Source organism: Pipistrellus kuhlii, unplaced genomic scaffold, assembly GCF_014108245.1.
Source record: "Pipistrellus kuhlii isolate mPipKuh1 unplaced genomic scaffold, mPipKuh1.p scaffold_m20_p_9, whole genome shotgun sequence".
In the NCBI taxonomy this organism is placed as follows: Eukaryota; Metazoa; Chordata; class Mammalia; order Chiroptera; family Vespertilionidae; genus Pipistrellus; species Pipistrellus kuhlii.
In genome coordinates, this window is record NW_023425595.1 from 36,787,450 (window position 1) to 36,810,539 (window position 23,090).

General features: G+C 39.3%; 1 protein-coding gene across 3 annotated transcripts in view; it reads right to left on the reverse strand.

The window, feature by feature from the left end:
- The window catches only part of NARS2 (asparaginyl-tRNA synthetase 2, mitochondrial), a 114,067-nt gene that overhangs the window by 17,130 nt on the left and 73,847 nt on the right, over positions 1-23,090 (reverse strand). For 2 of the 3 annotated variants that reach the window (XM_036428307.2, XM_036428309.2), the window contains 4 exons: positions 19,935-20,033; positions 19,785-19,822; positions 9,665-9,731; positions 7,690-7,827 (listed from right to left, as the gene is read on the reverse strand). In XM_036428307.2, the coding sequence (XP_036284200.1) occupies positions 7,690-7,827; positions 9,665-9,731; positions 19,785-19,822; positions 19,935-20,033 (342 nt within the window). The remainder of the gene's footprint in view (positions 1-7,689; positions 7,828-9,664; positions 9,732-19,784; positions 19,823-19,934; positions 20,034-23,090) is intronic. The other variant, XM_036428308.2, reaches the window with a different exon arrangement.

Here is a 23,090-nt window from a genome sequence, read left to right on the forward strand (position 1 = left end):
TTCGGACCTAAAGGTCCTGGGTTCGATTCCGGTCAAGGGCATGTACCTTGGTTGCCGGCACATCCCCAGTGGGGGGTGTGCAAGAGGCAGCTGATTGATGTTTCTCTCTCATCTCATTGATATTTCTAACTCTCTATCCCTCCCCTTTCCTTCCTCTCTGTGAAAAATCAATAAAATATTAAAAAAAAAAAAAAAGATTACAAAAAATATATACCGTCCCTCTCGGGGCGCAACATACCGTATTTTTCGGACCATAAGACGCTCCGGACCATAAGATGCACCAGTTTTTAGAGAAGGGAAATGAAGAAAAAAAGATTCTGAAACAAATAGTGTCCTAAAATATTTTATGTGCATTAAAACCCAACATCACAGTCATAAACACATGTAATCAACCCTGTAAAGTAAACAGCAGCATTTAGAACCATTTTAGAGCCAGGCAAGCACACAGAGACCACACAGAGCCGGGCAAGTAAAAAAACTTTTTTTTAAAAGTATATGTGTAGGCTATATTTGGACCATAAGACGCAGGGACTTTTCCCCCCCACTTCTGGGGGGAAAAAAGTGCGTCTTATGGTCCGAAAAATACGGTATATTTCAAGGACGTATTCATACGTCCTACCCGTTCCCGATATTGTTTATGTTTGACGTGTTTATAGGTCCCGCTCGGTTAACAGGTCAAAGACCTAACCTAACTATCTCCCACCCACACCACTGACAGAGGCAGCTGAGGATAGGCAGCTTAGAACTGACTAATGGTCACATGGTCTGGACCTCTAAGAGGCTAAAGATAACATTTCTGACCTACATTATCTTTCAGCTCCTGAGCCCTAAAGTGGTACAGGCACATGAGACAGGACAGAAGGACTTCAGAAAAGACCCCAGAGCTATCCTCAAATCCTGAAGCAATGATTCATTGCCCTCACATCATCTCTGACCAATCAGTTCCCAACTCAACCATAAACCCCTAACCCACTGTTTTGTGATTTTGCCCTATACAGGAGTGGGCAAAAGTAGGTTTGCAGTTGCTCATATGGAAAGTAATGCAATAATAAATAAAAAAATAATATAAGAATAAACTATATTTTGCATACTCACAACTGTTAACCTACTTTTGCTCCACCCTGTAAAATTTTTAACCTACATACCATCAGGATGATTGGGTTTTTGAGCATTAACTTCCTATTCTTTTGAATGAAGCCACTTATAATAAAATACCCATTTCTCCCCTGCAATTCTTGGTATCTAGTGTTAGGCTCTGCTCATGCCGGGCAGACAAATCTTTCTGTTCCGTAACAGAAGGACTTCAGTTCTGCTGTCTGTTCAGTCTCTTACACAGACAACAGTGAAGGCTAAAAATAATTCTACCACACTCTCGGCTACCTTCCCTAGTCTTACACACAGCTTATTTAGCTTTGGGCCCAACTTTTAGGCTGGAATGCTGCCTGGCACATCCTCCCAACTGTGTGAGGATCTTGATTTTGTTTCAGTCACACAGCTGCAGTGGCATGCTGTCTAGAAATAGTCTGTGTTGGTATTCAAGTTGAACAGCTCTGGTCTCTATTTATGACACTCCCTTTTGACTCTTTCTCTCTGATTCCAATCAATGCACTGAAAATAAAACTCAGACCTTGAATTAAAAAACAGACCTTGAATTAAAAACAAGCAGGCTAGATAGGAACAAGGCCTTTCATACATTACCTTTTTTTCCATGCTAAGTTCAAAGAGGGGAAAAGAAGTCTAATGTCCCTTCCTCCGCTACCTCTCTTCCTACCTATATTACTATTTTTAAATACACAAATTGTATTGGCTGCTCACAGACTGGTAGCAACAATGGGACAATATTACATACTATTACAAAAGAAGAATGTTCCACAAGCCAAGGGAAACATGTCTGTGGTTTCAGCCTCTACGAGCTTTTTCTCTAACTGCTGACACAGACTGTGTTTTGCCCCTAAAAACGAGGAAGCACAGCTAAGAAAGAGAATCCTCCGTGACAGGGCAATGATGCAGATGGCTGCAGGTAGCAATGAATGAAGACAGAATCTGGCCAGTAAAATGGCTAGCCTGAGAGCAGGCTGGGTGGACTGAAATGCATACTTTTAACTTGGTCATAATATCTTAGGATATTTATTAGTCCTAGATATGGGAAAATTGGGCAATAACCTTCATCACTTTTCTGTTGATTTGAGGTTCAAGCTATTTTGATGCACAACAATTAATTAGCTCCAGCCCAGGTAATTTATTAGAACCTTTCATCCAGTATTCTTTCCAACCTGACTTTACAATAGGTACTTTATTGAATGCCCGCTAATGCTTAAATGTTCATGCTTTGCTAAGTAATATTGATACAATGTAAAAATGAGAACATTATCTGGTGATCCTTGGAATCTTATCACAAATGTTGAGCAGTCACATTTTCCTAATCACATGGTTGGAATTCTTCTCTGTGAAGCCATTTCCCTAGCTAAATAGTATTTGTGACCTGCTTGTGGGGAACTTATTCAGGGACCAAGACTCAGGGGCACAGAGCATTTTGCATGTTTGCTTAGACTCATTTTATTAGGCCCATGATCTGTTTCCTTCAAATTATCAAATGTGTTTGGGAATTTACAAATTGTTCTTATATCCAAATGAGAAAAAGTTTGGCTATCTGAAATCAGAGAATCTTAGATCTGGTTAGTATCTTGGAGGTCATCTAATCAATTATCTGGTTTTATGGAGAGAGAAATTGATGCTCAGAGATGGAACAGACTTGCCTAAGGTCATACAGCTAACTAGTAAGAGGGCTGAATTTCAAACCTAGCACTACTAATTCTTAGTCCAGTGTACTTTTCATTATAACGAAGTGCATACCTTCTACGTGTGTGCGTGTGTGCATGTGTGTGTGTGTGTGTGTGTGTGTTGGGGAGGGTGGGAGAGAAATAAAGAAAAAGAGACTATAATTGTAAAAAGATACCATTTTACTATTTATTAGCCTGGCCAAATATTGTAAGTGTAGGTTAAACATTTCCCTATCTTTCTTGTCTGATTCCCTAGAGAAGGCACCTGTAAAATACACCTGTTATATTTTTTTTTAGATTGCATCACACCCACTGGAGAAACTTTTGCAACCCTACCCACAATCTGTTATTACAGCCCTACGAAAGAAACACATAATCTAGTTATCTGGCCCAAAGCCTGTTCATTCACAACTAAAAAAATAAATAAATAAACTAGAATAGAAACAGACACATTATATAAGTGGCTTGAAATATAAATCTAGGTAGCTAATGAACCAATGTTATCATCTATGTTTAATGTATATAGTTTAAATAAATTATATTTTAATAATTTAGCTCCAAGAAGCTATGTGCCATAGTACTACATAAATTATAAAGTCTACTAAAGTCCCATTATAATGTCTTCAGGTTTCAAGCTGGAAGACACCACTAGAGACTGGTCACAAGGAAAACCTCTTTTTCACTCTGTGCTTCTAAGGTAAGAAATGCTGGTGGCCACTGTCTTTGAGAGAAATGCCTATTAAGGAATCTTAACAGCATGTTGAGAGCAGGTTATGATATGGCAACACATACAAATATTTTAATATTATTGTGCTTTATCATGGTAAAGATTTTGTCAAAATTTAGGAGGAAAAGAGAGAGGGCTTCATATTTATTGACTACCTACCATCCCAAACACTTTGCTCTGCATTTTTCATATATTACCTAATGTAATCCTCACAACTCCAGAAAATGTTATTGCCTAGTTTTTTTTCTTTTTCAGATTATAAAACTAAGATTCAAAGAAACTAGATGGTTTACCTGAGGTCATACAGTTTATGACTTGGGACTTGAACCCAAGAGTATCTCATTCTAAAACCACTGGACTTATTTTAGAACATGCTGCTATCACTCAAAAAATTTAGAGTAAAAGTTGCTCTTTAGCTTCCCAGAAATTTCCTTAGCAAGCCAAATCACTCACTCACTACTTGTCCACTGTGTGTCTACAACGGGGTTGGGCTCCATTCACCCATCCATCCAATCATCTATCATCAAATAGACGAGAGGCGCCTGCTATGTCCCAGGCGCTGCAGGCACTACAGATACATTAGTGAGTGAGAAAGAGGTCCTCAGTCCTTTGGCAAAGAGGCAAGTGTCAGTAATTAAAGAGTCATACAAATAAGTGTAAATTAAAACTGAGTTAAGGATTATGATAGAGTAAGAGTTAGTAGTTCTGGGACTGAAATTTGATATGGTACTACTGTAGTGTCTAACAGGGGTGTCTGACTCAAGCTGGAAGGCTTCTCTGGGAAATGAAGGCTGCATGGAGATCTGGAGAGTAAGTAAAATTACTTAGGTGAAGAAGATGGTTATAGATTGAGGGAGCACAAAGATCCTGTAGTGAGAGAAACGCTACAAGTCTGAAGATATGGAAGGGCGGTGTGGATGCAGCAGAGAGAGCAAAGGGGAGCACACAGTAAATCAGGCAAGAGAGAGGAGCAGCCAGGCTGCACTGAGGCTTGTAGGCCATGTGAAGGATTTTGATTTTTATCCTAAGAGCCTGGTCTGGTAGTTCAGTTGGTTAGAGCATCGTCCCAATACACCAAGGTTGTGGGTTGGTGAGGGCACATACTAGAATTAACTAATGAATGCATCAATAAGTGGAACAATAAATCGATATTTCTCTATCTCTCTCATCAATAAAAAAAAAAAAAAAGAGCGAGCGAGCAGTGGGAGGCCACAAATGGTTTTAAGAAGGGAGATAAGAAGGGAGGTAACATGATCAGACTTACATTTTCTAAAAGCTCATGCGCAACATGGAGAGCTGACGCTGAGGAGGAAGAGTAGATACAGAAGACCAGTCAGGAGACTAGAGTAGATACTGAAGTAAACCAGGCAAGATATGATGCTGTCTTAATCTAAAAAGGTAAAAGTGGAAATGTAGAGCAGTGGATGGATTTGAGATACATTTAGGAGCATAAAAATGACAGAACTTAAGAGATAACCTTAATATGGAAAGCAAGAGATATTTAGAAAATGACTCAGTTACCTGGCTTGTATTAGATGAACAGAGGATATAAAAAGAAGATCAAATTTGGTGGGAGGATAGGAGAAGATCAGCAATCATGGGGTCCGTTTGCGTATGTTAATTTTGGGAGACTTTTGAGATATGTAGATGGCAGTTTGAGTTCAGAGCCCAGACCAGTCTGGGTTAGTGGAATACATTTCTGAGTTTATGGAAAAGAAATAGTAAATTTGGTAATTTTGGAAATTATCTGTGGGGAGAAAAGACCTAGGATGGAGCCTTGAGGAATTCCAACATTTAATGGATTAGTAGATGAGGAAGAACCTGCAGAGGTGGCTGAGAAAGAAGGACCCCCTGAGAAGGGAGGAAAACTGGGAGAATGCAATGCCACAGAATCCGAGAGAGGAGAAAGTTTTAAGAAGAGGAAAGTCAACAATACTGCTGGATAACACTGAGGGGTGAAGTCAGAAAAGACTGTTAAAAGTGTGTTGGACTTAATAACATGGCATTACTGACTCTAGAAAGTGCTGCTTCAGTGACAGGGGTGGCAGGGGGAAGGAGGATTGAACTGTAGGTCCATGGCGGCTATCAGAAACTCACTCACTATCCCAAAAAAGTTAAGAATTTTGTTTGAGAAAGCAAAACTTATACAGAATCTACCAAAAATAAATATAATGCTACCAGCTTTACTAATTATTTAAATGCTATAAAAATCCAACCCTAACCGGTTTGGCTCAGTGGATAGAGCATCAGCCTGCAGACTGAGAGGTCCCAGGTTTAATTCCGGTCAAGGGCATGTACCTTGGTTTCGGGCACATCCCCAGTAGGGGGTGTGCAGGAGGCAGCTGATCGATGTGTCTCATTGATGTTTCTAACTCTCTATCCCTCTCCCTTCCTCTCTGTAAAAAACCAATAAAATATTTAAAAAAAATAATAAATGCTATAAAAATTCAGAAAAAGAAGGCTCAAGGTGACTGGGCTTTAGAGAAAGAAAATCTTCAGCAGATTATAAATGAAATCAATGAAAAGGGCTCAATCTAGGGAATTGTACAAGAAGAATAAAGGGTGTGCGTGTGTGCTTGGGGGGTGGACGGTGGGAGTGGGATGTGATGGAGTGATAAAAAAGCCAAGAGATGTAGACTTAATATCAAGTTATTTAGAATTGAAAAATCTTTGCCCTATGTTTATGTTTTGCTGCCAATCTGTTGGCCAATTCATTTCTCAAAATCAATTATATCAGAGGATTGATAGGGAAAAGAAAAATAATAATCATAAATCAATTGGGCTGCTCACTGAATTTGGATAATGCATCATGAAAGGTGGGGATAAATAAAATCACTGGTTAACATGTAACTCGATGCTTGTGATTCTGAGGCAGTGAGACAGAGTAGAGAAGAACATTGACCTCAGAGTGAGACAATCAAGTCTGAATGCCAACTCTATCACTTACTGTCTTAGTAGTTTGGGGAAATGCAATCAATGTCTTTGCACCCCAGTTTTTATCTCTGAAAAGGAAGAAAAAACTCCCAGTTTAGAGATAAATGGGAGGTTTGTTTCATTACTTAGAGATGAGATGGTCCTGCTTGCTTCAGAGGAATCTCCTAATTGGTGGCTACTTATTGTTTTACTAGTAGTAATACTGTAAGAGAAAACAGAAAATACATTCAAATAGACAACCTTGTAAACCCCAAGATGGGGACATTTTATTTACTGGTGGGCCCTAATCTACATTTTTTCTAAAGACAAGTGAAAAGCACCAAGTTTTTGGACCCTTTTTGAGATAAACATAATATATTTGTATCATAGACTTTTACAGTTAATGATATTGAATATGTAACTATTCAATAAATATATTCTTATTTTATATATTGACTAGAGACCCACTGCACGAAGATTCATGCAATAGGCCTTCCTTCCCCTAGCTGCCGGCACCGGTTTTCCTCTGGCATCCGGGACCCTCGCCTTCTCTGCTCTGGCCACAGTGGAGAAGCCAAGCCTCTTCAGTCTTCGCTCTGTGCCTGTGTATGCAAATTAACCCATCATATTCACTCCTGATTGGCTGGTGGGTGTCATGGAGGTATAGTCAACTTGCATATTTCTCTTTTATTAGTGTAGATAATTTTGTAAAGGAGCAAAGAAGAGACCCTTCCCCAAAGTAAACCAGAAGAATAAAAAACACAACTAAAGTTAAGGATGAAAAAAGACAGGATGACAAAGGTTACAGAAAACAGAGAAACAGACGAGACAGAATAGTCACCCAGACCTCCTGGGTCCCCCAGAACCCCTCACTGTTTCTATCAGGCAGTCTCCTGCTCTGCCAGCTGCCTCTTCCTTTGCCACTGCAATGGCCTTTCGCCCAGCATACTCCCCACCTCTATAATCTTCTATCCAGCACTTAACCTGACAGTGGACCTGGCATTGCTATGCAGTGCTCTAGGCTATTTCCTCTTAGTTATTTAAAAAACAAAACACACCTACATGTGCATCTGCCATGTAAGGACACCTCTGTCATAGAAATGAGGGAGTACATTTATAGAAAATTGGGATCTTCTCTGTGAATACTTTTTTAAAGATGCCTTTGAGAAACTTAATTAAAGAAAATATGCCAAAGGATAAATAAAATTAAGCCAAAAGGAAAACCCAGGCTCTGAGATGACTAATCCAATTTGTTTGGTCATTCCTTACTGTGTGCTGAGGCCCATCTTCATTGTCTCTCATGTAGAAAGGCTTCAGTGATAATGGATAATTAATGACAAAGACTGGTATGTTGCCACAGTGCTCCACCAGGTATTTTTCATGTTCAGTATACAGATCAACACCCCACTGCAATGAGAAAAAAAAAAAAAATGACCAAAGGAGAAGACAGAGCTGAAATACACAATGCAGGACCCTGTAAATAACCTGTATCAGTTCTCTCCCTGAGGATCAGCGATGTGTGGAGCTGTCTGCTGAGGTTACACAGATAACTAGAGAGGTATGTGCTAGCAAGAACATCCACAGGCCTGGAAAGATGAAAGCTGAAACGAGTAGATAAATACCATGCTCTCTGCCCCAGTCTGAGGGAGCAGCATTTAGCAGATGAATAGCATCTGCAGGGAGAAAAAAGTGCGCTTTCCACAGTGTATAAAAACTGACCCAGGATCACAGTTTTATTAATACTGCCTAGAATGCCTTCTACAGTTATGGTCCTAATCTCAGGAAATTAAATGATGAAAGATAAATATTTCTAATATTGAGTCCATCTTTGGCTAGATGGCTTCTCTCAGTGAAATTTTTTAAACTAAAAGAGTCAACTGATATATCAGATGCTACTTGATGAATATTTAATAACACGTTTCTTCTATTTATTCAGCAAATATTAATGTGCCTGTTAAATCTCAGGTCCTATGCTAGGTATTGGCTATAGTAAGAAAAATAAGACCCTAAATTTCATAAAGCTTACAGAGTAAGAGACAAACACTAAATACAAAATTATGCAAAGAAATTAATTGATTATAAATATAACTATTATAGCTTATAAGAGGATCTGACTTAACTGGGGTTGGGACTGGTATAAGGAATAGTTGAAGACAAAGGTATTACTGTACATTCTGAACATTATCTTATTACTCCCACATGTCTGGCAATACCTTAATTATAGGGAAGAAGTACTGGCATAGGAGTGAGAAGCCTTGCCTCTAACATTACGTGCATGCTCACCGAAGAGTCATGTAGCCTCTCTGTACCTATACCTTTGCCAATAAAATAAAGGCATTCTTAAAAAAACAACTCAAAACAATTCAGTGTTTCCCAAAGTGGATCACAGATGGGAAAACTCTATAAAGTTCAAAAGGAAAAGAAATTTGTTTTATTTGTTGCTTAAACTTACTTGATTATTTAACCTCTTTTGTTTGATACCTGTTAATATCCTTTAGAATTTACTTTGGGAAACACTGAACTAGTTGATTTCTATATTAATAGTCTGTAGTTGCCATTCTTTTAAAGGATTTTTATCTTCCTAAACTTGGGAAACTTCTGTATAACCCTTTAGTTACTGCTATTACAAATGATACAATTCTATTGTACTTCAAAATTATCGTTCATTATAAATATTTAAACAAGGCTGAGCAAATATAAAAAAAAGCTAATGTATAGAGGAGCAAATCTTGCACCCTGCCAATAAGAGAAATAAGACTATTTTAAATAATCTATATAATAAAAGCATAATTGCTAATTAGACTGGACAGCCGAACGACCTTTTGGACATCATTTCGGATGTCCTTCCAGACAAAGCTGCAGTGGTGGGGGCTGAGGCAGAGGTAGATAGGGGTGAACAGGCAGGCAGGCAAGCAAGCAGTTAGGGGCAATCAGGCAGGCAGGCAGGCAGGCAGACAAAGAGATTAGGGGTGATCAGGCAGGCAGGCAAGTGGTTAGGAGCCAGCCGTCCCAGATTGTGAGAGTGATGTCAGACTGCCAGTTTACATCCTCCGAGGAGTCCTGAATTGGGAGAGGATGCAGGCCGGGCTGAGAGACACCCTAGTCCCCCCCCTCCCCCCCACTCCCTCACTCCCTCACCCCTCCGCTGCCTGTGCACAAATTTTGTGCACCGGGCCTCTAAGTAATAAGGTAAGGATGAGGAAAAACATTTTGATATACACACACACTCAAACACAAATACTACCTCTGGGGTGAAGGTGAAGTTCTGGGACGCCTGTTTTAAGATCTCCATGGCTTCCGTATAAGAAATGCTGGAGAGAAACAGAAAAGCAGAGGCCATTGTTAACTGATCCACCTGAAAACAATAGGCTATTATTAACTAGTCCACCTGAAAACAAGAAAAGGTCTATTTTCATAGTCTTTGCGATTATATGAGTATTAAATGATTACAAAGTAATCAGGAAGTAAGGTTTACCTAATCCTATGGGTCTCCTATAAACATGAAGAGAATGACCATCCAATAACCCCAGTCCTGACCTACTTTCAGTGCACACAGAGTAGATAGTCACTAAGCAAGTAAAGATTTTCTCTGAATTCATGCTATGCCAATGCCGTACTGAACGGTATGAAATACAGAGGCTGAATGAGCAAAAATATTTTCCTAGAACCGTCATTCATTCATTCACCCAACAAACATTGAGCACCTACTCTGTGCAAGGGGTTACTAGACACTGGATATACAGTAACTAAAAATGAAGCTCCTGCCTTTATGGAGATATTCATGTATGGTTTGTGTGTGTGACAAAGAGCGAGAGATAGAGATAGATAGATAGATATATTGGGGGTATAGGTGGGGAGTGGGGAGAAAGATAAACAAATAAACAGAAATAGTATGATGCTAGGGATCTATTGGTGCTATGAAGAAAAATAAAGCTAGGTAAGTAGACAAAGGATGTTTGAAGATGCTATTTTAGAAAAGATGGTGAAGAAAGACTTCTCTGAGTTGGCGACATCTTAACAGAAACCTGCCCGAAGAAAAGAACCATATAAACATCTGGGGGAAGTATTCCAGGCAAAAGGAACAGTGGGTACACAGGTCTGAGTGAGGCCTGAGTCTGGCTCATTCAAAGAAGGGAAAGGTCAATGTGACCTAGTATTGAACAAGGGGAAGAATGCCAGGAAATTAGATCGGAGAGGTAGTCACAGGTCAGGTCCTATGAACTTTTTCAGGCCATGGTAAGTCCTCTTTAATATATTCTAAGCATTGTGTAAGACTGGTTTAAGAAAAGTATCAGTAAGAAACCTCATGCCTAAAGCAAGCCAAGCCAAAAATTCATTTGAATGATTTGAACAGGTAATATATGCATATAGTGTTTTTATTTTATTTTATTTTTAAAAAATCATTATGTTTCTCTGACTGGCTTATTCATTTAGAATAATGTTCTCCAGTTCTACCCATGCTGTTGCAAATGGTAAGAATTCATTTTTTTTTTTTTTTTACTGCAGTGTAGTATTTCAGACGAGATCGGGCACGTTCAGGGTGGTATGGCCATAGACTGCAGTGTAGTATTTCATTGTGTAGATTTACCACAGTTTTTTAATCTACTCATTTGCTGATGGGCACTGAGGCTGTTTCCAAATCTTAGCTATGGTGAATTGTACTGCTATGAACATAGGGGTGCATATATCCAATGGGATAATAAGGACATATATGTAATACCTTAATCAGTAAAGAAATTATAAAATAAAGAAATCATTATGTATGAAAGAGTATACATCTTTCTATCCTGCCCCATAGCAACCTAATTTGTTCCTCTCCTTACACAATCACTGTTAATGGTTTTGGGTAACCTTTCAGCAGGGTTTTTCCCCCAGAGGATTTTTTACATCTGTAAGCAAATATCCTAGATATATAACAAAAGCCTAAATGCTAAGTGTCCGGTCATCCAGTCAGCTGTTCAACCAAAGTATAATATGCTAATGACATGCTAAGGCTCCTCAACCGCTTGCTATGATGTGCACTGACCACCAGGAGGCAGATGCTCCGACCAGTAGGTTAGCTTGCTGCTGAGGTCTGGCTGATTGGGACTAAGAAAGACGAGCCAGACATGCCATGGAGCCTTGCCATGTCCCTCCCTGGCTGACCAATCTCCTGTGTCCCTCCCAAGCCCCGATCGTGTATTGGGGGTGGTTTCTCGGGCTGGCCTTTGCCTCTCACAATCCAGGACTCCTCAGGGGATGTTGGGATCTGGTTTTGGCCCGATCCTGCAGGCCAGGCTGAGGCACCCCACTGGTGCATGAATTCATGCACCAGGCCTCTAGTTAATATATAATCTCCCTATAAAAAATATATGGCAGCCATCACATACATACCATACACTCTTACAACGTTATTTATGCAAAAATATATACCATACAGATCTTTCCATATCAGCGTATGAAAAGCGTCTTCATTTTTTGAGCTATTATGTAATATTCTATTTTGTGGATGTATCCTAATTAGTTTTAGCCAGTCATCTTTTGGTGGGTATATATTTCAGCTATTTCCAATTTCGCTACTTTGAATAATTACTACATATATCTATTTTATGCTACAAATGACTCTCATATACTAATTTTGCAAATAAAAAAATGAAATTATTGGTGTGTTGGCATTTGCAATTTTGCATATTTTGAAAGATATTGCCAAAGATATTGTTGCCCTTTTACAGGGTTACAACAATTATGTTCACTAATATATAAAAATGTCAGTTTCCCTAGGTCTTCTGATCAGCATTTTGGATGATTAAAAACAAAAATCTATAAAGTTCCTCAAGAACTTTGAGCTCAAAAAATAACTTACCCAACACAAACTTATTCTCTGAAGCAGAAATGAAATTCATACTATCATAACTCATCAGAAAGTTGTGTCTTACAGTGCAAATAAAGCCCCCAAAGCTATGTTTTGAGAGATAGCTTTTTTCAAAGATGAAAATTCTATTCAAATTAAAAACTTAGTATTGAATAACAGGTAATTTCTAAGGTCAGAATGATGTTGGTGTTGGCAGTAGGAATAATTTTTAAACAAGCATCCTCTAGAGGGGAAACTGAAGCTTAGAAAAGATCAGTAAGTTGCTAAAAATGACTCATGTGACTACCCTGTTTCCCCAAAAATAAGACAGGGTCTTATATTAATTTTTGCTCCCAAAGATGCGCTAGGTCTTATTTTCAGGGGATGTCTTATTTTTCCATGAAGAAGAATACGGTACACATTTATTGTTAAATGAAAATAAAGGAAATTTATTACCTGTATACGGTATGGTAGCACAGTAGTTGTCAACACAAACCAGACAAACTGTGAATCCTACAGTATCAAGAATTTACTCATTTATTCAATGACAATCATGTCATCATCTTCTGGAACATCATCATAACAACCCAATTCCTGAGTTTCCTGGTGAATTTCTTGTGACTCCATTTCTTTCAGAATCAGTGGACCAAATCTCTCATGTTTAGCCCGGGGGGGGGGGCATAATTTTCGGGGGGGATGCCTTATATTTCACTCAGAAGGAAACCTGTAAGTAGGTCTTATTTTCAGAGGATGTCTTATTTTCGGGGAAACACGGTAGTAGTAAACTCTGGTGTGCTGAATAGAGTCTAAGCTCTAACTGCTAAGATAATGTCTAAATCACTCGGAGTCTCTTATGTTCAATAAAAACAAGAGATGTGGGTTTTCCCTCTGACTCTACTATCACCCACTAGTTATGTAAATCACCCCACCTTAATGGAAGCATTTTATACATTTTTTGTAATGTGGTATATAAACATTAAACATTTTAGTGTTTATACTTGTAAGCAAGGAGACTGGATTATATTACCTAAAGTTCTTTCCTCCTGCTCAGACATCCTGTTGTTCTATTATATCATTATCATGCTGAGAAATGTAAGAGCAATCAAAAAGGATGTTGTACCACTGCTGTTACTGCTCCATTTTTAAGAAAAATGATTCTCATGTCCAAATGTCTCTTACTTTTTCTGGACATGCTCCTTCCATACCTCAAGTTGAGGCAGAACTTTCAAGTTCAAATTACAGTTCTGATACTGAATATCCTTAATGACCCTCTTAACTTTCTCTACTAATTTTTCTTGATATGTACACAGGTTATTTCCTCTCCTTTCCAGGAACTTTCCAAAGTGCTTAGAGGAGAGGAAGAGAAGACATTGTGGAATTGCATGGGATAGTATCCAAACATCTTCTTTTGAATGTTTATTGTTGAATGAAGAAAACTATTTTAAAGCTGTAAAACTACCATGCTAAAGAGATCATCAATAGCATTCTCTGCCTCAAATTCACACACATAAATAAAGATAAGTAAAAAGGTAAGGATTCTATATTTAAAAACCTCCATACCATAAAGGAAATGTAAAATAACTGAATTCTATTTGTGCTTGATAAAGGCTAAATTCAACTACTACATAAATTCCTTAAATAATATATTTTTACATGAAACAATTATAACAAGTCATCAAGAATACACTGGCCAAAACTGGTTTGGCTTGGATAGAGCATCAGCTTGCGGATTGAAAGGTCCCAGATTTGATTCCGGTCAAGGGCATGTACCTTGGTTGCGGGCACATCCCCAGTGGGGTGTGTGCAAGAGGCAGCTGATGGATGATTCTCTTATCGATGTTTCTAACTCTCTATCCCTCTCTCTTCCTCTTTGTGAAAAATCAATAAAATATATTAAATAATAAAAAAAAGAATACACTGAAATCTAATGAAAAGATTACAGTCATACTAGAGACCTGATGCATGACATTCATGCACTCATTCCTTCCCCTGGCTGCCAGCACTGGCTTCCCTCTGACACCTGGGACCTGGGCTTCCCTCCAGTCCTGGCTTCATCCAGAAGGACATCTAGAATGATGTACAGTCTAATTAGCATATTACCTTTTTTTTTTTTTTTTTTAAATCATTATAGAACATAGTATCTTGTGTGTGTGTATTTCAGAAAGTATCTCAATTCTAATTACCGTATTTTTCGGACCATAAGACGCACTTTTTCCCCCCCAGAAGTGGGGGGAATAAGTCCCTGTGTCTTATGGTCCAAATATAGCCTACACATATACTTTAAAAAAAAAGTTTTTTTACTTGCCTGGCTCTGTGTGGTCTCTGTGTGCTTGCCCGGCTCTAAAATGGTTCTAAATGCTGCTGTTTACTTTACAGGGTTGATTACATGTGTTTATGACTGTGATGTTGGGTTTTAATGCACATAAAATATTTTAGGACACTATTTGTTTCAGAATCTTTTTTTCTTCATTTCCCTTCTCTAAAAACTGGTGCGTCTTATGGTCCGGAGCGTCTTATGGTCCGAAAAATACGGTAATCATCATGTCTAGATCTCCTGTCATGTCCTCTTGTGGCTGTTAAAATCCCTGGTTACAAAGACTGGCAACCTCCCTTCACCTCCACCTTGAGAATCCTCAGCATCATGTCATTTATGCATATCTCTCTGGTGTCCAGTTACCGCTTCACTTCTAGCTACTGGAATTTCTTTTACTTTCTAGTGAACTCAACAATACATCTAAAAGGATTTTATAATACTTAACTAGGAGTGTTTCCAAGTTGTCTCGTCTGACAACTTGCTTCAGCAATAGTCATTTGACCCTTTCAACAATATAAGACAAGTGACCATTTTACAGATGAGAAAACTAAAATTCAGAAAGGTTAAAGATCTATACTAATTGCCGAAACCGGTTTGGCTCAGTGGAGAGAGCGTCGGCCTGTGGACTGAAAGGTCCCAGGTTCGATTCCGGTCAAGGGCATGTACATGGGTTGTGGGCACATCCCCAGTAGGGGGTGTGCAAGAGGCAGCTAATCAATGATTCTCCTTCATCAATGTTTCTAACTTTCTATCCCTCTCTCTCCCTCTCTGTAAAAAATCAATAAAATATATTAAAAAAAAAAAAAGATCTACACTAATAAAAGAGTAACATGCAAATTGACCATACCTCTGCTACACCCAACAGTCACCAGCCAATCAGAGTGAGTATGCAAATTAACCCCAACCAAGATGCCTGAAACCAAAAAGAGCAGGAGGGAGGCTTGGGTTTCTCTGGCAATGGAAGAAGCCAAGCTTTCTGCCTGCCGTAGCTGGCCTAAGCTTCTACTCAAGGCTATAAAGTTTCAATTATAGAAGGTAAACAAATCCAAACAGAAATGGCAGCAGCCACGGAGCAAGCAGAAGGCTTGGCTCCACTCCAGGCTACAAAGTTTCAGTTGTAGAAGATAAATAAATCCCAGATACCAGGGCCTCTGCTTGGGTTTCCAAGGGGCATGGCTGGCCTGCAAACCACCACAGGCTCCTCGCCCAGGCCGCCCCCCACCCCAAGGGAACCCTCACCCTGATCCAGGATACTCTTCAGGGCAAATAAGCTGGCCCCCACCCATGCACCAGGCCTCTATCCTATCTAATAAAAAAGTAATATGCAGATTGACCATCACTCCAACACACAAGATCAAGATTGCTGCTCCCATGTGGTCAAAGATCCTGCTCCCATGTGGACACAAGATGGCCACCACAAGATGGCCAGCAGGGGAGTGCAGTTGGGAGGGACCAGGCCTGCAAGGGAGGGCAGTTGTGGGTGATCAGGCAAGCAAGGGAGGGCAGTTGGGGGTGATAAACCTTGCAGGGGAGGACAGTTAGGGGTGACCAGGCTGGCAGAGGAGGAAAGTTGGGGGCAGACAGGCTGGCAGGGAGCAATTAGGCATCAATCAGGCTGGCATGGGAGTGGTTAGGGGATGATCAGGCTGGCAGGCAGAAGCGGTTATGGGCAATCAGGAAGGAAGGTAGGTGAGCAGTTGGGAGCCAGCAGTCCTGGATTGTGAGAGAGATGTTCGACTGCCCTTGAGGGGTCCCAGATTGGAGAGGGTGCAGGCTGGGCTGAGGGATAGGACCACCCTCCCCTGTGCATGAATTTCGTGCATCAGGCCTCTAGTTTACTATAATTAGGTTCACAGTTGTAATTAAATAATTATTCATACAAATATCAAATTATTCATCTTTTTCTCTAGATTTTAAATTCTGTAACAGGATTGATCCATGACTATTTTCACCACTGAATCCTCAATGAGTAGCATAGTGCCTAACTCATACTAGGTGGTTGATAAATATTAATTCATTCTTTAATGGCTAATAAGTGGCAGAAGCAGAATTAGAATCCAGGTCTTCTAAATCATAATTCACTATACTCAGTGTCTAAAGTAAACAGTGATCGGAGTTAATAGGAAAACTCAAAGAGAGGACCTAGTCTGAAGGAGAATATCCTCACCCATCCCTGGTTACTTATATGTCATTTATTAATTCACTCAGGTATTCAATAGGTTGCCGAGTTCCTATCAGAGGCACTGTGCTAAGCACTGGAGACATAATAATAAATAAAATAAACAAGCCTCTGACCACATGGAGGTGACAGACACTAACAGTCACACATGTAAATTTAAGCCTCAACTATGACTTGTGCTGTGTGGGATGGATGATGGTAATGGCCAATGATGGAAATGGCATAGATCATGAGGTCATTTCCCAAATTTAGTATTTTATGGACACAGACTCCAAAGCACGACAGTTAAGTGATACGTAAGGGTCTTAAGGTCAGTGGGGAAGCTACAACTATTCTAGCACTAACTCTAGAGCCCTTTCAAATACAATAAGTATAGTGGTTGAAAACATGAGCTTTGAAATCAGATAAATATGAGTTTGAATATCCACTTCTTCTTTTATTGGCCTACTCTCTTTGAGTTGGTTCTTTATCTATCGAATGGCAATAAGAACTACTCACAGAGTTGTTGTGAAGATAAAATGAACCATTAATATCTGTAAAATTATCATAGGCTCATAGTCAATGAATGGTGGATTTATTTTTCCTTTATCTAAGAACTAGTGCATTAAATAGGAGCTACATTACTTCTCTTAATATCTTCTCCCTGGATTTCCGTCACCAGCACTAATTTCTTCAGATGTCCAAATTACCTGTTTCCTTATCTATTTAATTACTACTTCTATCAATACGCTTATGTCCAGAACACTCCTCTAAACTCTACATCTATGCACTCAAACTGCCTACCCAGCAGCTATAACTGGATATCTGAAAAGATTTTCAGTCTTAAAATGATCCCTAATGATAAGGATTTCGATATCACCCCTTTTCTCCCCCTTACCCTTGCTACTCTTAAGGCTTTCCCAATCTCAGTTAATGCCAGCTTCAATTTTACAGCGGTATAGGACAAAAGCATTGAAGTCACCTTTGACTCTTCTATCTCCTTCTCCCTCTCAGCAAATCCTGTTTTCTCTATCTTTAAAATATATCTAGAATAGGAAAACCTCTCTCTACCTCCATCGCCACTATCCTGATCTGTGAATGTTGATTTTATGTCAATTTGGCTGGGCTACGGTACCCAGATATTTAATCAAACATTATTCAGGAAGTTTCTATAAATGTGTCTTTTGTATGAGATTAGCATTTAAATCTGTGGCCTCTGAGTAAAGCAGTTTACCTCCATAATGTGGGTAGGTCATATCTAGTCAGTCAGAGGCCTTAATAGACTACATGTTTAACTTCCTTATCTTGTTTTTTAGCTATTATTACCTCCACCAGAAATGTAAGCTCAATGAAGGCAGGGAGTTTTATCTGCTTTTTCACTGCTTTAATACAGTGTTTATGGTCCTGGCACTGCTCTCCAGCAAGAAGGATGTGGTGTCAGCAGGTTCCAAGCGATTCAAGCTCCATAAGGGATGATAAAGGTTGTTTACAAAGATGGACCATATGGGAAAGTAAGAGCTCGTGCAAGTGCAACATTGATGACACGATTGGGGACCTTAAGAAGCTGGCTGCAGCCCAAACTGGTAGCCTTTAGAACAAGATCGTACTAAAAAGTGATACACAATTTTTAAGGACCACATTTTTCTGGGATGAACCTGGAGCTTTATTACCAACAGTGCATAATCCTCCCATCCAACCTGCCTCTACTGTCCCCTTTCCTCCTATCCTTACTTCCCACATTGGTACAGATGATTGTTTTTAAAAAGTCATGCTAATAAAAACTTAGAAGCAGAAAAAAAAACAAAAAAAACCGACAGTTTATATAATAGAACAATGCCTGGTACATAGTAAGTATTCAATATAAATTTAAGTGAAAGAAAAAAAAACCTAAAATGTCCTCACTTATACTTCATTGACTTTCCATTCTCTATCACACAATGGCTGACTATTTTTCTTCTTTTCTGAGCCCACTTCTGCTGCCTCACTAATCATCAGGATCAGGGTTTCATCAACACTTTTAGTTTATAGCCTGAGGGTCTGCCAAGCATGTCAAATTCAAAGGCTAACAGAGGCCAAATAAATAAGGCATGCAGCCCATACATGCTTGGACTGATACCTAAAATTCTCAACTCAGTCAATCTGCCAAATTATTATATTCCCTTCCTCAAGGACGGGATGAAGTCTTTATTAAAACAAAAACTTCCCTAACCTAAAGACGGCAGGTGAAGAATGATATTAATTTATTTTTCAGAAGCAATTTTCTTCTCTTCTAATGTCCAACTTCCTACACATACTGTAAATACACTGAATACTGTCTTATTTGCCTCTTTGATTAATATGGTTGGTGAAATAAGTATAAGTAACACTTAAATAGAATTATAGTGAAAATAAGGCAATAATATATGCTACGCTTTTAAAAAGTGGCAAAAAAGTTTAGAATATATTATCAGATTTTAGCAAGTGATGGTAAAGAAAAGGGAACACTGAGAGACAGACATTACATGTATGAATTTTAAGGTTTTTCTTTCTTTTTAATCCTTGCCCCAGGATATTTTCCCACTGATTTTTAGAGAGAGGGAAAGACAGAGAAACACACATATGAGAGAAACATATTGATTGGCTGCCTCCTGCATGAGCCCAGACCAGGTGCTGGGCCTGAGAGGAGCCTGCAACCAAGGTACATGACCTTGACTGGAATCGAACCTGGGATCTTTGGGTCCACAGAACAACGTTCTATCCACTGAGCCAAATCAACTAGGGCTTAAGTTTGTTTTTAATGAGCCAATTTTGATTTCTAAAGTTAGTATTAGTTTGAATTGCATTAATACAGTTAATAATTACTATGTTCATTTATATTGCTATAATTTATTCATTCATTTATTAATGAAACATTGATTACTGACTATGAACCAGAAACAAGAGCTATAAAAATAATTAAAATATAGATATTTCATGAGTTTAGGGAGTGTGATAAGCAGTTATATAAGCAAAAAAATTAATACAGTGTGATAAATGATGCTAAAGTATCAATACAGTTCAGAGAAAGTGTAATATCTACTTACGTTAAAAAGTTGTTTTTTAACATATGTTCTAATCTGTCCTTGGTAAGAAAAGAAAAAAAAGAAAATTTATTGTTAACTGTAATTGTATTCATTAGATATTAACATATTTAAAGAGTGGATGTGCTGGGCTTTATTTACCAAATGAATTACCTTTTGGCCAGGAGCAATGAATTTGTGGCAGAGCGCAACATCCTCGGGACAGCTGGCGAGAACCATCGCTGTGACGGACTTGAAGAGCCCCTCCATGACCTGAGAGCAATGACAGAACAGCCTGACTTGGGAGCCACTTTATGCGTAGGACCTGTTGAGGGTATTGGAAGCATTGGTTCCAGGTTTAGCAACTATCAATTGGTCAGGCCACCTTGTTCTGAATGCACTACAGCAAGTTCAGTTTCCCAGATTGATTAGAGGAGGAATTGCAACTTCTCAGAGGGGGAAAAATGAGACAGAATAAGTTTACATCTTTTGTCAACAGCTTCATTACCGATATTGAAGTTGGATGTCAAATAAACGGCTAAAACTGATTGATGCCTCTCTAAATTTCAATATACTCACTTATAGAATCATAGCAACAACAGTACTTAGTTGCAGGATTGTTGTAAGAGCTAAATGAAATAATACATGTAGAAGATTTAGCTTAGTACCCAACCCACAGAAGCACAACAAATATTAGTTATGAAGAGTGAGATACTTTTAAAAGTGTTTCATTCAGTCACTGGTAAAGGAAAGTAAACTTTAAAAGCAGAGAGGCAATAAGCTATATCTAAGTATATATACATTTTTGCTTTTCTAAAGCATAAAGCAAAAAATAACCAATCATTATATAACAGAAATCAGCATACACACTGTAAACCTACTTTTGCCTCCCTGTGATAAGAATTCATTCTATCAGAAGTGTCCATAGAAACCTCATGGGGAAAACTTATTCGTAGAAGAAGTAAGTGACTGAAATGGAAAATATTTCTAAAATATTTTTAACGCAAACTAAAATTATTTGCTTAGCCGAAACCGGTTTGGCTCAGTGGATAGAGCGTCGGTCTGTGGACTGAGGGGTCTCAGGTTCGATTCCGGTCAGGGGCATGTGCATGGGTTGCGGGCATGACCTCGGTGGGGGGTGTGCAGGAGGCGGCTGGTCAATGTTTCTCTCTCATCGATGTTTCTGGCTCTCTATCCCTCTCCCTTCCTCTCTGTGAAAAATCAATAAAATATATTTTAAAAAATAAAAATAAAATTATTTGCTTAAAGTCAATGAAATCATAATAGGCCTTTCAAATGTCATACTCGTAAAGATACATGCATTTATTAAGCACAGGCTGCCTCTCTGGCATCACTGGTGAATCCTATCAAGGCTGCAAATGCAGGGAGTGTGTGTGTGTGTGTGTGTGTGTGTGTGTATGTGTGTGGGGAGTGAGGATGAGGGGGTGGGGGGCATAAGTGTTTAACTGAAGTAATATAATATGACTGGATGTAACAAAGTATTTAATTACCAAGTGATAACCTGATATATTTATATATACATAATACTTTTATATTTATATATACTTTACATTTTTATATTTGGAAATATATATGGATACATAATAATAGAAGGAATAATTGGATAAAAGAAGAGCAAAAGGAGGCCAAAGATCTTTTACCTTGAGGCTGTATCTCCTTCACTCTAGCAACGAGATAAAGAAATCACTAAGTAACTAAATGATTTATGAAGAGTCATATCTTCAATTACTAAAAAAAAGCCGATGCATATTGGGAGGAAAAAAGAACAGGTAGGTTGGACAGTGAGCCTGCACTGTTGAGGGACACAGTATACCTATCAGTAAATCAGTAAGATGAAGACTTTGACCACTGGAGCTGTTAAATCGGTGTCTTTCATGAGCAGTAAATTTCCATTTGAAGAAGTAAATCATTGGCTTCTCTAACCTTGACTTTCAGACTATGCTCTATAAATATATTTGAAGGAAAAAGAAACATAACTGAAGGGTCAGCATAACCCTCAGATGTTTTTAAAGGTATATTACTCAATGGCTCTAAAATAGTGACATGTAATTGCTATACCTCATGAGGAGAAAAATTCTTTGTTACAATATTTTAATTTAATATTTAAGAGACTGCTTTTCATCAGGATAATAATTCCCACAGAATGTAATTTATAAAAGGAAGAAAAGTTAAGAAAAACAGGAGGAGATCCAAGATGGCTGCGCCCAGGTGAACACCTAGCCGCAGCCGCACACAACAATTTCAATAAAATACAACTAAAATATAAAACGGACATTACCCAGAACTACAGGAAGGTTGACTGACTGGAAATTCTACAGCGAGAAGCAAGGAGAAAACCAGAAGGAGGCGCGGAGGAGCTGGAAAAGCCCAAGGTACGGAGACGTGGCGCGCGGAGAGGACGGAGCCGGAGAGGAGGGAGGCCGAGTGCCTGGCGGGCGTTCCCCAGCGGAAAGGAGATAAAACTCCGACTGTGCTGGGCCCCCGACTGCTCTGATCCCCAGTTCTGGGCCAGACCCCGGGGACTCAGGCTCAGCCATAGGGAGCCGGGCTGTAAGGCGGAACCCCGGGGAGAGGCGAAAGGAGGTCCCGGAGGCGCGCACATTGCGCGCAGAGAAGGGACGGTCGGCTGTGCCGCGGGATTGCCCTGAAGGGAAGGAGACTGGGGCTCCAGACTGCTCTGAACGCCACCTCCAACTCCACTTCCAACTGAACTGAACCCCAATACCGGGCTCATTGTGGGAGAGCATAGACTGTTTGGCAGCAGGCGAAAATCGAGGGCACCTTTCTCTCAGAGGCGCCAGCAGCGAGCACTGAAGGACCCGCATAGGGCGGGGCTGACAGAAGCCAAAGCTGCAGGCTCCACCCTGAAACCCCGTCCCATCTGTAACTGCGAAATGCGACAACAAAATAGATCACAAACGAAAGAAATGGAGGACAAAAAGCATCTGGATATAGAGTTCAAATCTACGCTTATAAGTTTTTTCAAGAATCTCTTAGAAAAGATGGATAAGGGCTACGAGGATATGAAAAGAGATCAACTAGAATTAATAAGGAGTCAACAAGAAATGATAAGGGATCAACAAGAAATAAAGAATACATTGTCTGAAATAAAAAATATTTTACTGAGTCCTAAAAACAGAAGGGAAGATCGCAAGAATCAAGTCAAAGATTTGGAACATAAAGAGCCAGAAGACACTCCTCCACAGAAGCTAGAAGGCAAGAGAATCCAGAAAATTGAAGATAATGTAAGAAACCTCTGGGACAACTTCAAGCGAACCAACATCAGAATTATGGGGGTCCCAGAAGATG